At 39.6% G+C, this 17,129-nt stretch overlaps 1 protein-coding gene across 3 annotated transcripts in view; it reads left to right on the top strand.

Annotated features, from left to right (window-relative positions):
• Ca-beta (Calcium channel protein beta subunit) overlaps positions 1–17,129 on the top strand; it is a 228,062-nt gene that overhangs the window by 193,856 nt on the left and 17,077 nt on the right. For all 3 annotated transcript variants that reach the window (XM_076179628.1, XM_076179625.1, XM_076179620.1), the window contains exons 5-8: positions 9,483–9,750; positions 11,709–11,973; positions 12,509–12,637; positions 15,838–16,006. In XM_076179628.1, coding sequence (XP_076035743.1) covers positions 9,483–9,750; positions 11,709–11,973; positions 12,509–12,637; positions 15,838–16,006 — 831 coding nt within the window. The remainder of the gene's footprint in view (positions 1–9,482; positions 9,751–11,708; positions 11,974–12,508; positions 12,638–15,837; positions 16,007–17,129) is intronic.

Here is a 17,129-nt window from a genome sequence, read left to right as displayed (position 1 = left end):
TCTGTTCTAGGATCTGTCGGTTTCACTTTTTTTACACAATGGAAACTGAGAACCGGTGACTGCTCCCCTCCTTGTCGTCCTGTTAGCCGGCTGCATAGACACATACATGCCCTAAGACAACAGTCCAACGTTTCTTCCAAGAGAGATCGTTGTGACCCGATATTAAGAAAAACAAATTGGAATGAAATCGCATAGAATATCCTGATGGTTACTGGCTGAATCGACTTTGGATACGCGAGGTTTAGGTTTATGCTAGGTCGGTGTAGGCTACAAATACTGACAGTATATTGAGAATATGCCTCCTCGAGGTTCTCGATGTTGATGGGTTAGAATTAAAGTGAATTGTGGTTGATCAATGTAAAATACTATAGTTTTCTCCCTTCAGCTTTTTTCAATACCATTCATATGAAAGGGCAATTTTAGATACTTAAGGTTTGCTAACCAGGTTGTGGTTGGTCAAAGTTATCCCGTGTAATCTGGGTTTACTCCGCACGATCGATTTGGGAACGGACGGTATCAAGCACGTGACACCTTTCTCGAATCACCTCCTAGACGCTTGATGGGGGAGGACTTCTCGTGTACAGTGAAAGACAAAATGGTCTTCTCTGGTTTGTCCGAAGATAGATTAAAACATGAGGAAACATTATGAGAACCAGTTAGATTCTCATAGCCGATTCTCATTATGTTTCGCCACATGTGAGCTATCTTCGGACAAACATGGCGAGATTGTTTTGTCTTTCACTGTACTGTACCGGACCGAAAACCCAGCAAGATCTTCCTTATACAACAGAATATGAAAACGACACCAGTAACCGGACCTAGGGACGCCTTTTGACATAGATATCGAAATGTTTAGGTCACCGAAATAGTCTCAAGTTCCTTATCATGGAAACCGTTCTAATGCGATGACCACAGGCTTGAGCGTGTAGGCAAACTCTGAGTCATCATCGTAGTGTTGATGTTTGTACTTTCTTTTCCATGATTCCACTCTGGAAGTTACCATTCCCGATGCGTAAGTACTTATTTTCCACAAGATGATCTCCCGCTGTTTTTCCAACCGCTTCACACAGGAGATGTGGCTGACTTGCGGTTGCTTGCTATTCATACCGTGTGTGTGTGTGTGTGTGTGTGTGTGTGTGTGTGTGTGTGTGTGTGTGTGTGTGTGTACGTGCGTACATGCGTGTGTGTACAGGTGATAAAAAAGGAGAAGGAGTACTTAGAAATTTATAGATATTTGTCCTTTTTCGGAGACTGCACCTCTAGATCCATGTCAGAGTGTTTGGGTGGGTTTTGATGGTGGTCAGCGGGGAGATGACTATCTCCGATGCCCGTATCGCAGGATCATCACAAACAAGCAACCCTTGTTCCTTACTTTGATACCATCAAAATATCCCACTTTTTTCCTTTTTTTTAAGCTATAATTTTCTGCAGTAGTGTTAGGAAGTCTACCCAGAACTTTGTATTTCTGAAGTAGATTCACTCTTCTCAAGTACATTATACACATACCGGAGACCTTAATCCGCTATTTCGATTATATATTCAACAAAGAAATTGCAGTACTGGAACCGACCTACCGGATCAACCCGCCGGTTACAAGAGAAGAGACACATTTAGTGATAAACATTCTATATATTCACAGCTGCTATGAAAATATAGACGAGGTATGATCTAAAGGTACTGCAGGAATTATTCATACCATTAAATTTTCAAATTTTGGTACACCAAACCATCGTTCTTGTAGTACACTTCTTATCTTGGTCATCGGAATCATTCTGATGAAATTATCGTCGGTTGAATGTGGATGTCAAACCAACTGCGACCGATGTGAATGAATATTCTGTGCAAACTATAACCGAGTACTGAAGTTTCCAAACTATTTAGTCCCCCAGAGTTCGTATGAAAGATGGCTCCAATAGGGAACAATATTTGTAAAGATGTAGTGAAGAGAAGAAAGACTTCGATCTGTTTTGAAGACGTCTTTGGTGAGGTGATGTCGCTTTGGTTGTTTAAGCCAACGGCAAGTAAGCTCCGTAATAAGCTATACATATGCTTTGAACATAGCAGCATACAGTCGATTTTATTCGTATGTGTGACATGGAGCCTCTTCAGTAGGATATATATGTGTGTCATATATATATATATATATATATATATATATACATATATATATATATATACACACACACATATATAATATATATATATATATATATATATATATATATATATATATATATATATATGAGGGCGCTCTTTATCATCAGCCAGACGACTTCCTATGCTCTTTGTTATTTTTCTCAAGGCAGTTCATTATTATTCTCATCAATTGCAGAATATATATCTGAGGTAGATTTACGCCTCGTTTTATGACCAACAACGCGATTTGCTCGTGTCATTATTAAATCAGTCGGGGCGGCTAATCCGTAGTAAATCTTGCCGATGATAGAAAGATCGCATGTAAAATTTTGTACCCGCATTTGCTGGCACACGTGTATACATAAAGCATTTGTACAAAAGTATACGTGTATCTACACCTGGCTGTGGTCGCGCGCGAATATTCACTTGAAAACAAAAGGAAGACGAGGCACTAGATGTAAAGCCCCCTTCGCCATGATGCCGTTCAGAACAACCTAAAACATTTCCCTTCTCATGACGGTAATCACCCTCTCCTTGGCTGAATAAAATAGTCATGTGACAACCAGAATAAAATACTTAAGTACGTTATCAAGCCGAAGGGATTGGATGGAATAAAAATGAAGAAAATAGAAAACGGAAGATTAGAAAGACGACGTTCAGGAACTTGAGGGTTGATATACGGCAAGGTCTAAGTAAACAGGTCTAACCGCTGGAGCAGTTCTGCGCAGCTTCTGACGTCATTTGGATGCGTCCATTTTCTCTTTGTGATACACTGAAGAAAACTGTGAAACGCCAAGGAAGACAGGAACTATAATATTTTATATATTATATATATATTATATATCATATATATTATATATCATATATATTATATATTCATATATATAGACAGGAACTATAATATTTTATATATATTTATATATATATTTTATATAATATTTGTCAGAATATAACTAATTGAGTGGAGCGGTGCGAGCGAAGGCGACGTCATTTTCGAACGACGGACCAACTTCAACTGACAGCTATAGGACCCGCTAACCCCACTTTGAACAGCCAGGTGACGTTCACGGGCTCGCTGCGCCAACTCCCTCGAAATTCGGTCGGAAGTGGTTAGACCTTATATTCTTAGATCTTGATATACGGTAGCTTCGAAAGGAGTTCGAGGCATCGAGCGGGGCAAAGGTGCCACAGTCAGTCAGGGATTAAGAATGTCGAGGACGTTTGATGCATTGAAGAAATGGTCCCAATCATCCTTGCTCCGATACGCTATGTCATGCCTCACAATCTGTCGGAACTGTGAAGGCTACCCTCTTCAAGGAGGAATAGCCAGGTCAGAAAATAAGTACATATGTGTATATACATCTTTACACACTGTGTGTGTATTTACCTAGTTGTAGTATGCAGGAAAGGAGCTATACTCGTCCGGTTTCGTTCTCTTTGCTCCATCGATTAGACTTGGACTTAATTTTTTTTTTATAGAATTTGAATGGAATATGTCTTAGGCTATTCCCTGAGTTGACAGTTCTGTACGTATGTGTGTATGCAAGTGTGTGCGTTTGTGTATGTATGTACGAGTGCTTCACCCTAGTCTTGGATCGCGTGTTGGGCTCGTGATTAACAGTTATTACGTACCGCATGAGAGCATCTAAGCTCATATGGCCCGATCTATGAGTAATTTTGTAACCTTACACCACACACACACACACACACACACACACACACACACACACACACACACACACACACACACACACACAATCACACACACACACACACACACAATCACACACACACACACACACACACACAATCACACACACACAAACAGCTTTGTATGGGGCTCGATCATGGTTCCGTTGAGTTGGCTGGTCGAGACACTAACCACTATACCAGCAAGCTGTACGTGTGTATGCGTGCGTGCGTGCGTGTGTGTGTATGCGTGCGTGCGTGTGTGTGTATGCGTGCGTGCGTGCGTGTGTGTGTATGCGTGCGTATATGTGTGCACGCGCGTGTATGTCTTTATGTATGAGAGAGAAAGAGAGAGCATTACTTGAATATTATCTGCGTGCGCATGTCTGTTTTTTGCCTGTTTCTAGAAATCAGCATTCCCATATTCTACCTTAAAAACCATCCGACGGGCCAGATCAATATTTTCTCAATAGTGTTTACCGCATTTGTCTCACAAAACATTTCTTTCGTTTGGAACTTGCCGCAAGATACTTCTTCATGTTCCCATGCAGGACCTGTGTTCTTACTGCCAAGCATACGCAGGAAGGAATAGGGCTAACTGCCCTGCCCTACTAAGTCTTTGCTTGCTTGCCTTTGCCAGGCGGCTGCTTTGAGAGCTGTGTCTCGCTGCACTTCTAAGACACGTCTGCCAACAGCTGCGTCAACTTGCTTAGTATGCTTCTAGTGTTTCCTAGAAAAGTAACAAAGTTTCTCTCTGTCTCTCCCTCCCTCCCTCCCTCTCTCTGCTAACCTAACTTGATTCCTTGTTTAAATCTAATAACCTCTGTTTCCTAAACTTTTTTATTTCTTTACATTTCCTTTCCAGTTTTGTCCCTAACCCTAAATCAACTAAGAGTTGGAGCTTTTGCAGTTATCTAATCGTAAGGTTTAGCGTTAAGAAAAAACATGTTGTGTATTCTTTTTTTTTCTTTATCAAACTTGGTATGACTCTTGTCCAATTCAAGTTTATAAGTCATTGTGGAATCGTAGAGGTTATATTTTTAATTGCAGTCTTACGTCAGATAGTTATTATTTTTCGTATTTCTCATTAAGTTATCTGGGACACGCCTGTAATCTAATATAGTAGTTCTTAGAGCTTCGAATGTAACTTTGCTTATATCATGACGTGTTAGAACGCATTACATCATGCTTCAAGTCGAATAGTAGCATTAATCATTTGTATGTGAAAAAATGTGTATATGAGGCCTAGTCGACTCGGTCGATCCAGAATGGTTCTAGTTTATCAGTGTGATTTGTGTTTGTTTGTCCTAGTTTGTGTATGCTCCCACTTGCATGTAACTTTATTGTAACCGTTGTTTTTTGTTATAGCTGCATGCATTGCATGTTGCATGCCTTCGTAAATGTATTACTTTTTTTTTTTACCACGGGCGAGTAACTGTCATGGCCACATACATTCGAGAATGTAGATGTTTTTGTGTTTGGGCGCGCGCGCGTCTGTATGGTACTACGCATGCGCGTCTGTTTACCCCAAATGTAACGGCTTTTGGGTACTTCAAATCTATTTCTCGCCTCCACGTATTTCTTCTCTTTTGATGGTACCTAATGGATCAGGAATTGAGCGAAGTCACCCATTCCAGTCTAAATCACCTCATCACCACCATTCAGATCCAGAAATCGAAGATTGTACCAGATCACTAAGGTTGTGTGTGCATGCGAGTGTGTGGCAGAGAAAGGAGAAAGAAAAAAAAAACTTGTACATCATCAGTAAAACAGCCTGTGCTCGTTTGTGAGACTGGAAATGTTTCCCCAGCGTATAATTTTATGTTATTTACTGTGATGCTTACGTGTAGACTTTCTAGTATGTTCCTCATCGTCACTGCATGGGGTGTGACGGTCGAGTTTGCTTCTGCATTTATTGTATCCTACTGTCATGGCGATCATGCGTGCAAAGATAACAATTAGTAACATGACTTGTGCCCTTGTGGCAGATCGTAATATATATGTGTGTGTATATATATATGTATATATATATATATATATATATATATATATATATATATATATATATATATAAATATATATATAGTGTGTGTGTGTGTGTACATTTGGAATAGGTCGGCCCCAGGCACAGTGTGTACAAACTGTGTCAATTTGTAGAAGCCCATTTAGGCCATTATACTTGGGGTAAGTAATATTAAAACGTGTGCACACGCAAAGAATTGTCCTCATATCCTGCTTTGTGCATTTTGGAAGTGTAATGATTCAGATTTGCTCTGGTACTTGCCCGTGGTCGCATGTGAAAGTAGTCTTGATTTCCTAACTAAGCTAAGGCGTGTACTGCATTTTTTCCTTCGTTTTGCATGTTATCCATTCCCTCTTTGATTTAAGTTTGTTTTAACGTTCGTAATTCTGCATGATTATTTTATTTCATTCTTTTCTTTTTTAACGATAAGCAATACTTTTTCACCCTCTCTTCCTTCTTTATGCCTGTTTTGCTCGTTTTCAGACGCAGAAAGTAAGTGACGCATGGTTTTGCTGCCTTGCCTTTGCTTATTTGTTATTGTCGTTTTCAAGTCAAGGTGATGTGGACAGTAAGTATTTTGTTTCATGTTATATTTGTTACAATCCGTGGGTTAGAATTACCGTTACAAACCCTCCCTTTTTCTCCTGTTTCCCATTACTTGTATATATATAATGCGAACACTAAGAATCTGTTTGGCAGTCCAGCGCGCACGTCAAATGGGAGAATAATGTTCAAGATTATGTGCTGCGCTATACCCGTTGCATTGAGAAATGGCCGTTAGGGCGGAGCAATGGGAGTCCCCCTGTGGTGCCACATATAATTATTTCATAATTTTATTTTATTTTATAATTCTGTTTTATGATTTTATAATGTTGCCACATATAATTATATTATAATTTTTTTGTCACACACCACCACTGAAGTAAAAATCAAAGCAATGTTTTCTATACAAAGGTTTCGTTTCCTCGAGTCTAGACATAGTATATGAGGAAGCGAGAGCGACGTTGCCTCTACATCTAATCTCTGGCCCCGCCCCCCTCACACTGCATTCAGAAAACATTACATCCACACGCACGTTCTCGCCATGGATGCCCATGTGTGGCAACACCGGGATATCTCCTAGCCACGCCTTAGCGGTCATTTCTCGTTGCGCTGACTATAGTCACACAGAAATCAGCAAAAAATAAAAATCCTATCAAACATGATCGCCTGTTTACCTGTCAGACTCAGTAATTTTCTGGAAATCACTCAGCATTTATATGATTTAATTATTCATTTATAGTATTCATGCGCGTTTAAGAACTGCTGATACAATCTTTGTATTCGCAATATATATATATATATTTTTTCAAGTCTCCTTCGTATCTTGTGTTTTGTACATTTCCTCGTATTTACATAGCTCCCGTAATAAAATGATAGTGTTTTCGCGTGTGTACATTTCATACGCGTATTCGTGCCTTGGGTTAATTAAAAAAAACATTGGAAATGCGTGTTGTTGTTGTTTTTATACGGAAAGTCAGGACCTTAAGATTCCATGAGCATACTACCATCGATTAGGATTGTATTGATCAGGGTGTTAGTTGTGTAAATGAAACTTAACATAGTTCGATTGTATTTGTTTATGTTTTTGGGAGGCTTTTGTAGGCTTAAATATATTTAAAGTGTAAACAAACTGAATTCGTTCTGTTGTAGCGTAAAGTATTGAGATACACAGGTTAAGAATCACTGCTTTAGATAGTAGAGCAGGAACTGTTGGATAGATTTTGTCTAGTGGTCAAGAAACGAAGACGTGATTTTTGTGGGCGCGTTTGTACGTGCCTCCAACATGTTTCCAACAAACTGCGTTTTACGTGTTGCAGACGGACGTGCATGTCGTCTGCTTAGCGCGGGGTTTTTTTTTTTCATGTTCGCTGCAGGAAGATTTTATTTGTTATTTCTTTACTCTGTGCTGAATAATTGTAACGTAACGTTTTTGCTCCCAGGAAAGGTAGACGTAATGTCATATTTAGCACCCAAACATCATGAGAAACAATAACGGTTTGTGTCCAGAGGAAGGATTGTGTGTAGACATTAGTTAGCATTACGTAGTTGAGGTGACTGCTGTATTTTAGATACGTATTTTTATTTCATAAAAAATCGTACTATGACCAGTTAGTGTTGCACTTTATTTTTTGGTGCACAGTGAGCATTATGAAAGTCCACTTTTTTTGTGTCATATCTCGTATATGCGTGATTGACACCTTGTAGCAAATACTCTTGAAGTAGATCGTCAGTGAAACGGTACAAAATACAGTAGTAATGTACTTTGGTCGTATAGTTTAAGTGGATGTTGTCGACATTTGCATTAGTATACATATATTCTATATGTATGTACTATATATGTATATATATATATATATATATATATATATATATATATACATATATATATATATATATATATACATATATATGTGTATATATATATATATATATATATATATATATATATATATATATATATATTGTGTATGTATGTGCGCAGACGGGATACAGTGTAGTTCAATACTGCCTAGATAGTTCCTAGTGCGTGGTAGTAAGCAAAGAGAACAAGATACTATTTATGCCAGTCTGTACCAGCTGTGACCATGCATGGTTGGCCCACACGTTGATAACCACCTGCTTTCTACCAACCAACCAACCAACCAACCACCTACTAGTAACGCAAACACCTGCTCCTATGCCAAGCACAGGTAACCCTTTTCAATTACCTGAACCTGTAATATGTACAAGTACCCAGTAAACGGGTCTTCCGTAATTAGAATCCAATGCCTTTGTTGTGATAGTTTTTTTTTTTTTTTCTAAACCTCCTTTTATGTAATCCACGCCCCTTTTGGCCCTGCAATCCAGTGTAGCTCTGTTGCAGTACTTATAGCGTGTTTACCACGTGTATACCATATTACCAAGCTCTGCCCTGTTACATCTATGGGCTATGCTGCCTTTTTTTTGCTAGTATATTTGCACCGGTACCCTTCTACAGGTTCCTGTACCTTATACCTGTCTCCACATTTTATGCTGGTTGTAGTCTCCGTCATCTACCTTCTTTAGCTTCCACAGTTTACATTCAAGATCTTTTCACGTTGCCTGTAAACACTTAAGACATAAAACCTGTTATCTAAATCCAGTGTATTAATGATATCAGGCATTTTAGTGCGGGTTTTGTACCCTGTACATACCTTATGTTATTCTTTTATTTCTATTTAATCATTTACCTCCATAAAGGAACAATAGCGATGACTGGATATTAAAGCATGATTTTTTCCCCTCCCCGTTCCACCATTCCTCAACGTCTCCCTTACTTGTTTCTTTGGAATCGTAATTTAACTTTTCAGTATTCAATGCCACTTTGGCTCCCCCCCCCCTGCCCCATTTGCTGTTCGCTTGAAGTGCCTTCCAGCCCCCCCCCACCACCCCACCTTAAGCTAGTGCCTGTATAGACTGTGCCCTCAGAACTACCCTCTCACCCCCCCCACCCTCCACCTCCGTTTCCCCTCCCCTTTTGGTTCCTGTTTACCGCCAGCGCACGTTCCACGCCGTCTACCCTCCTCAAGGACGACGATCCGCATTTCTTATAGCCACTAACTCCCCTCTTTAGGCCTGGATCTGGAGAATGGCGTAGACTTCAGCCAAGGCGACGACCCGGACTCGCCTGGGAACGCCAAGGGCAAGCCGCCTGTCACAACGCCGCCTCCCAAGGAAAAACGAAAGCCCTTTTTCAAAAAACAAGAGAACATCCCGCCCTACGATGTCGTGCCTTCCATGCGGCCCCTTGTCCTCGTGGGGCCCTCCCTCAAGGGCTATGAGGTCACAGATATGATGCAGAAGGCACTTTTCGACTTTATCAAACGCACCTTCGAGGGCAAGTAAGTATTGCCGATTTACCTAATTGCGTTTCACTTAATGCAGGAAAGGAGCTACACCTTTTGAGGGGTCCTCTCGTTTTCTCCGGCTGTTATACGTAGTTATGAATTCGCTTATTATTCTAGCTCTGGCTTCAACATCCTGAAAGCTGTTTTAGGAATGGAATCATCTACTCGGAGAACTTGTGTTTCATGGGATCCTAAAGTCACGTTCCATTTGTTTCCACGATTAGACATCAAATGTAGGAAACTTATCTATTCCGTTTAATCTGTATACACAATATCGTAAGATGACGATGTATGCCAACACCAATCTTGATTTAATATATATATATATATATATATATATATATATATATATATATATATATATATATATATATAATTCATTTTATATGATAGATTTAATTCCATTAATGTAATAAAAATACCTTTTAAATAGATGTAACCCTCTGGAATGCAGACTGGAGCAGACCAGTATTCATCTCCACTTACCAGACACGTTTTACAAGCACAGTTGTGAAAACAAAAGCTATCTTAATTTAACAGAAAAATATCAATCTCCCATGTCATCCCAGTATGATACAGGGAGAATGGCCTGTACTTTACCTTCACTAATCCACTAAAACCTGCCTCCTCTCACAAAACACTATCCTATGGCTTCCCCTTCTGAAGAAGACGTCTTTTGTGGCAACAGTTCACATGAAGACATGTTACCCTCCTACCAATCAATACAAGGGGTCCTCGAGTTACGACGGAATACCGTTCCTACGTCACGTCGTAAACCGATTTTCGGCGTAGATCGGAACCAGCCTAAGTAAGCACCTTCTATAATGATTAAGTAGGTTAGGATACCTACTTGGTTTTGTAGAGGTAAATTAGACCAATTTTGATGTCTCGGAAATATCTGGCAAGATTAATTTATTGGCTAAGGTCTGTGGTAAGTGCCAAATACGCAGTATTTTGGTAGGAGTTTATTGCGGAGGTCTACACACAAGTATGGCAGGAAGTAATCTGTCAAAAGCGAATGCTTGTGTGTAGACCTCCGCAATAAACTCCTACCAAAATACTGCGTGTTTGGCACTTACCACATTGGTCACTCAGGGGTCACCAATGTGGTATCACATTCTCGTGTTGATGTTGATGAAAAGGTTATATTATGCCAATATAGTCTTATGTCCATAGGCTTTATTGTTACAAAGAATAGATTATAGTAATATAATGAAAATAAATAGTTTTATGTGGAGTAATTCGAGGATGAGGGTGAAGTACAATTTTGACAATAACACTGGCAGAGTATAAGACATCGGGACTTGCGGAAACAGATTACGCGGGAAAACTGAATATACAAGAGAGAACGGAAATAGTGATGTTTCACTACAATTGCTTTCCTTTGTCTCTGATGCACTGCCATCAGAAGAATCTGCCTTACGCTTGGGCAGAAAAAAAATCCCCAAAAACAATAGAAACGAGAGTAGTAATCCAAAATGGTGCTTCCTTCTGGTATATATATATATATATATATATATATATATATATATATATATATATATATAAAGAAAATCAGCAAAAAGGAATGTACAGCGACAAGCACTGCCAGCGTCGGAAGCACGAAACGGCGGAAGTCGAGGCCTTCGTAAACCGAGGACTCACTAAACTATCAGAATTATCTGTTACTCAGTATAACAAAAGACCTTTACCCCCATATAAGGGATGTAGCCAGCCAAGGCATGCGCCCACCCCACACCTATCCCACGTCCATCGAACACCCATTTGTTTCCCTTCCATTTTAGCTCCAGAACTAATCAAGACAAACTTTCCCTTTCACTTGCACACACATGCAAGTACCTATCTCAGTCAGAACACATTTTCTTTCCAAATTACTTGCTTATCAAATGACAGTACTCAAATCTCTTTAATTCTGTACCTCTCTGCCTACTAACCCACTACACTTATTACAGAGTGATAATTACCCGTGTGAGTGCAGACATCTCTTTGGCCAAGCGCAGTCTACTCAACAATCCCAAACAAAGAGCCCTAATGGAGCGGTCACACTCAAGATCGTCGTGCATCACTGAAGTGCAGGGTGAGATAGAGAGGATATTTGAGCTGGCACGCACACTGCAGCTGGTGGTGCTAGACTGTGACACTATCAACCACCCATCACAGCTGGCTAAAACCTCTCTCGCCCCAATCATTGTCTACCTCAAGATTTCTTCATCCAAGGTACTCTTTTCCACAAAAGTGGGGTCCCTGTGAATTTGTCTTCTTTTATCCTAATGGTTAGGTTGGGTATTTTTATGTAAGTATGTATATATATATGTGGGTGTAATAATGACATTTATGGCCTTAAGTCTCATTCACTGGAAACCCATAACCCCATAGTGGCCAGTGAGTCCTTTGGCCCCCCCAAAAATCTCTCTTGGAAAAGATATGTAATTATTGTCAACCAGACTAGGGACCATTTTGATTTTTGTCATTCTTATTCTCTCTCTCTCTATATATATATATATATATATATATATATATATATATATATATATATATATATATATATATTTTTTTTTTTTTTTTTTTTTTTTTTTTTTTTTTTTTACATCTTTACTTCTGCACATGTTCACATGTATCCATGCAATCAAAAACTGCAGATTACGATCCCAGTAGAACCCAATTTTCTCCTATATATCTCTAAGTTCCTCCCTGAAACAAGAATTATTTCAGTCCATGTATATATTGCTAATATGAGCCCCTCCTTTTTCAGGTACTACAGCGACTTATCAAATCCCGTGGCAAGTCCCAGAGCAGGAACTTGAATGTGCAGATGGTGGCAGCTGAAAAGTTGGCTCAGTGTCCCCTTGAAATGTTTGACGTTCTACTGGACGAGAATCAGGTCAGGAATGGTCAGGGTGTTTATGTATCAAAGTACAGGTCTATCTATCTATATCCTAAGGGATTTTTCCCCCTTACAAGGGATGTAGCCAAGTTAAAAGGCAAATACCTACTCCCACCCATTTCACTCCCACCCATTCCACTCCCATCCACCACCCTTTCCTCCCTCTCATCTTAGCTCCTTATTGATGACATCCCTGTATCCCACCCACTGTCCTGCATCAGAAGCAATGCAGCAAGACATAGCACATCCACAGCAATGCCACTTCACTTAATCAGTGACACCCCCCTCTCTGTCCCCTCATGCAGAATAAAGAGAAGACAGGGAGAAATTCCTTCAGGCTGCATCAAAATATTCATACATGGCCACTTGCATCACAGTATCATCTATAGACAGCCATTCTCCATTCACCCCTATCTCCTGCCTTCTTCCCTTCTTTGCTCAACAAATGTTCCCCTCTTGTTCAATGCCCCTTTCACCCCATCCATCCAACTCATCCTTGGTTAGCCCATCAAGTTCACTCCATCTACCTCTGCCACCACTTCTCATTTACTAATCTTTCTTCACTCATTCTTTCCATGTGTCCAAACCATCCCAATAGTCTATCATCAGCCCTGTCTGCCATTTCCTTTTCCACACCTGCTCCTCCCCTCACTACCTCATTTCTCACTGTATCCAACCATGTAACCCCTAGCATACTTCTAAGACATTTCATTTCAAATACATTTAAACTTTTTCTCTCTGCCTCTCTTAAATTCCAGATCTATGCATCATACATTGCCATCAGCACAATCATCCCTTAATATAGTCTCCTCTTTGCTTTCATTCCCAAATGTCTATTTCTCATGACTTTTTTTTTAATTTCCCAAGCCGTTTACTTACTTCTCCCAGTTTACATTTTACTCCCACCTCCACTCCTCCCTTTCCTGCCACATGCAACCCCACATACCTAAAGCTATCCACTTCCTCCAGTCTCTCTCCTTTAAGATTTACTTCCAACTCACTGCCATCGTCTCTCCTTGTACATCTCATCACCTTACTTTTATCTACATTTATCTTCAATTTTCTCCTTTTCCATACCCTCCCAAATTCTGTCACTAACTCCCTTCATTCCCCCTCAGACCCTGCCATAAGTGCAGTGTCATCAGCAAACAAAAGTGTCTCACCTCCCACTTTTCTCCATTTTCTTTAATCATCTCCAGTCCCCTGCCCATTGCTCTTGACTTTACCTCCTGTACCACCCCATCCATGTACACATTGAACAGCCATGGCGACATGACACATCCCTGGCACAGTCCCACCTTACCTCAAACCAGTTGTTCTCTATATTTCCAATTCTAACACAGGCTGTACTACTATCATAAAAATTCTTGACTGCCCTTAACAGCTTTCCCCCAATCCCATATAATTGCAAAACTTCCCACAGCACCTTTCTATCTACCCTGTCATAAATTTCCAAGTCCATATAGGCCCAAAAAACATCCTTGCCTTTTCTTAAAGCGTTCTCACATATCTGCATTACCACAAAAACCTGATTCATGCAACCCCTCCCTTTCCTAAACCCACACTCTTCCTCACCAATTATTCCCACTGTTCCACTCCTAACCCTCTCAATTAAAACCCTCCCATATGCCTTCCCAACTACTCAACAAACTGATCCCTCTGAAACTACTACACTCACATTTGTCCCCTTTTCCCTTGTAAAGTAGAACTAGACAGGCACTCCTCTAGTCCTCCTGCACTCTACCCTCCCCTAGACACACATTAAACAGATAGATAAAAAAGTACAGGTAAAAGAGCAAATGTGTTGAAATGAGAGTATTTTGAAAGATTAAGATAATTTCAGCCAGATTAAACAAGTATAGGACAACTTAGGTTTAGAATGGACCAAAATTACAAATGGCGAATAGTCCAGGTCAGCAAGTAAGAGCTTTCATGTGAGCACTGCAACAGATGCACCAGGTCTCATATTTAAAAGAATTTCATCTCTAAAAAAAAAACAAGTTTCTGGTGAGGGTTCACTATCAATTTGTTTTGAGTACACTTGAATACAAGGTACTGTATTGGATTTGGTTATCAAGGGACAATATTGTACTGAAGAGGTGGAGTCATAGAGGTAGTAAAGGAAAGTATTAAGAATAAAAAGGTGTATTGAGAGGAAATAAAAAGAGTGAGGAGAGGTAAGTTGTGTAGAGAAAATGCTAATGGAAGTCAAGGCAGGAGAAAGATGGGTAGAATATTTCAGGGAGCTGTTGAATGTAGTGGAGGATAGGAGAATTTTCATTGTGACAGTGGGAGATGCTTGGGAAATGTCTATGATGCGAGGAGAGAATGATAAGTGTATAAAAAAAGGAGATTCTAAAAGCATTGGCATAGATGAAGGCTAGTAATACACCTGAGTTAGATGGTTGTCAAGTGAAGATCTAATGAAAGGAGGAATAGTAGAATGGCTGGTGAGATTGTTTAATGTGTGTTAAGGGAAGGAAGTGTACCAGTGGACTGGAAGAATATATGTATTGTGCCACTATATAAGGAAAAAAAGGGATCAGTATGAATGTAGTAAAAACAAAAAAGTGAAATAGGTGAAAGCCCTCTTCTTAATAAAATATCAAATAATGGGTGTCATCCTTGTTTGTTCTTGCCCTCTGGTCTTTCCTTTTAGGATTTTCTTTTCCCAAAACCTCATTCTACCCCATACATTAAGCTTGAAAAAAGATGTAGTAGTTTTAGTGGGATTAGTCTGTTAACTAGTTCATTGAAAGAATTATGAAGGAAACAGGCGCTGTAGGGAATAGTAGTGTGGATATGCAGGACGGTTTTGTCAAAAGGTAAAGATGTCTTTTGGACTTTCATTGATTTGGAAAAGGCGCACAAAAGAGTTGACAGAGAGGAGTTGTGGAGTGTGTTGCAGATATATGGGATTGGGAAAGTCTGCAGATTTAAGTGAGATAACACTTATATTTCTTTATTGAACCTCAAAATGTTAGCTATGGCATCCTCTCTCTCTATCTATCTATCTATCTCTCTCTCTCTCTCTCTCTCTCTCTCTCTCTCTCTCTCTCTCTCTCTCTCTCTCTCTCTCTAAAGATTTTCAATTAATACATTCAGATTTAACATAGGGTTTGTAGTGATGATTCTGTTGATGAAACAAGTTCATCTACACTCTTGAACTAATAGTCCGTTGTCGTTGTTTTTTCCAGCTCGAGGATGCATGCGATCACATAGCACAGTACCTGGAGGAATACTGGGCTGCAACACACCCACCACCACCACCTCCAACCATCCAGCGACCCATCCCCTCACCTCATACATCCCCTAGGTCTAATCATGCTTCTGCTTCCCTCATGCATACCAACTCTACTCCACCAGGTACGTCCAAAGACAAATTAATATGGTCAGTGACAACAAAGCGGTTTTGTAATTTTGTCAATATGAGAAAGTGTAGGTATATATTTTTAAATTATAGTAGGTTTCCCCATTTGATGGTGGTAGAAGAAGCTCATCCTTCCTATGTAAGAAAAAGGAACTTGCTACAGATAGAGGAAGCCACAGTGCTCTATACAATTCTTGTGCCTGGATTCCCATAACTAGAAAACAAGTCATTGCTTCTACACTCAGGTTCTCAAAAGATTAAGTTGTAGTATGATAGTGACTGCTGAACCATCTCTTTGAAGATTCATAATCTCTCTCTCTCTCTCTCTCTCTCTCTCTCTCTCTCTCTCTCTCTCTCTCTCTCTCTCTCTCCTCTCTCTCCTCTCTCTCCTCTCTCCTCTCTCTCCTCTCTCCTCTCTCTCCTCTCTCTCTCTCTCTCACTTACACACATAAACACACACACATACACACACTTCCATATAGATATATAAATATGTGGAATAGCTTAGAAGGAGATATAGCCCAAGCTCAAACAATACACAAATTCAAATCTAAATATGATCATTGAAAATCAGACATAGATTAAGTTGGAACCATACTTGAATTTGAGTCTGTGTTATGAAATTAGAGAATAGGAGACAGGACCGAACAGTCTGTGCTCCTTTCATGTTTACTACAATTAGGTAAATACAGTTTCTCAGTGCAGTGAAGAAAAATAACTTGAGGGTCCAGTCAAATGAGGAAAAGATTGGTGAATTGATGGATGTTCTAAACAACATAAGGATAAAGTTAATTTTAATTAGATCATGGAGGAGCAGGAAAGGAGAATACATGATAGACTGAAAGATATTGTGAAAGTTACTAATTAGAAAAATAAAAAGAATCTTTGTCAGGGATGTAGACAAGACCAAAAGTATTATTGTTGCTGGCTAGATAAAAGATCACATTATTCCGTGGAGGAAGCATAAGAAACATGAGTTGTGGAATACTAAAAAAATTACTAATACAATTATGAAGAATGACTGGGTTGGTAAAAAGGGATGACCCATGTTCATTAAAGATCAAACTCAGATCATGAAGTTCACAGACAATGACAAGTTAAGGACATTTGGGTCAGGTG

This window comes from Oratosquilla oratoria, chromosome 3 (assembly GCF_046742065.1).
Source record: "Oratosquilla oratoria isolate Oo_2021 chromosome 3, ASM4674206v1, whole genome shotgun sequence".
NCBI lineage: Eukaryota > Metazoa > Arthropoda > Malacostraca > Stomatopoda > Squillidae > Oratosquilla > Oratosquilla oratoria.
The sequence above is the reverse complement of the archived record's forward strand: the minus strand, read 5'-3'. Positions and strand labels throughout refer to the sequence as shown.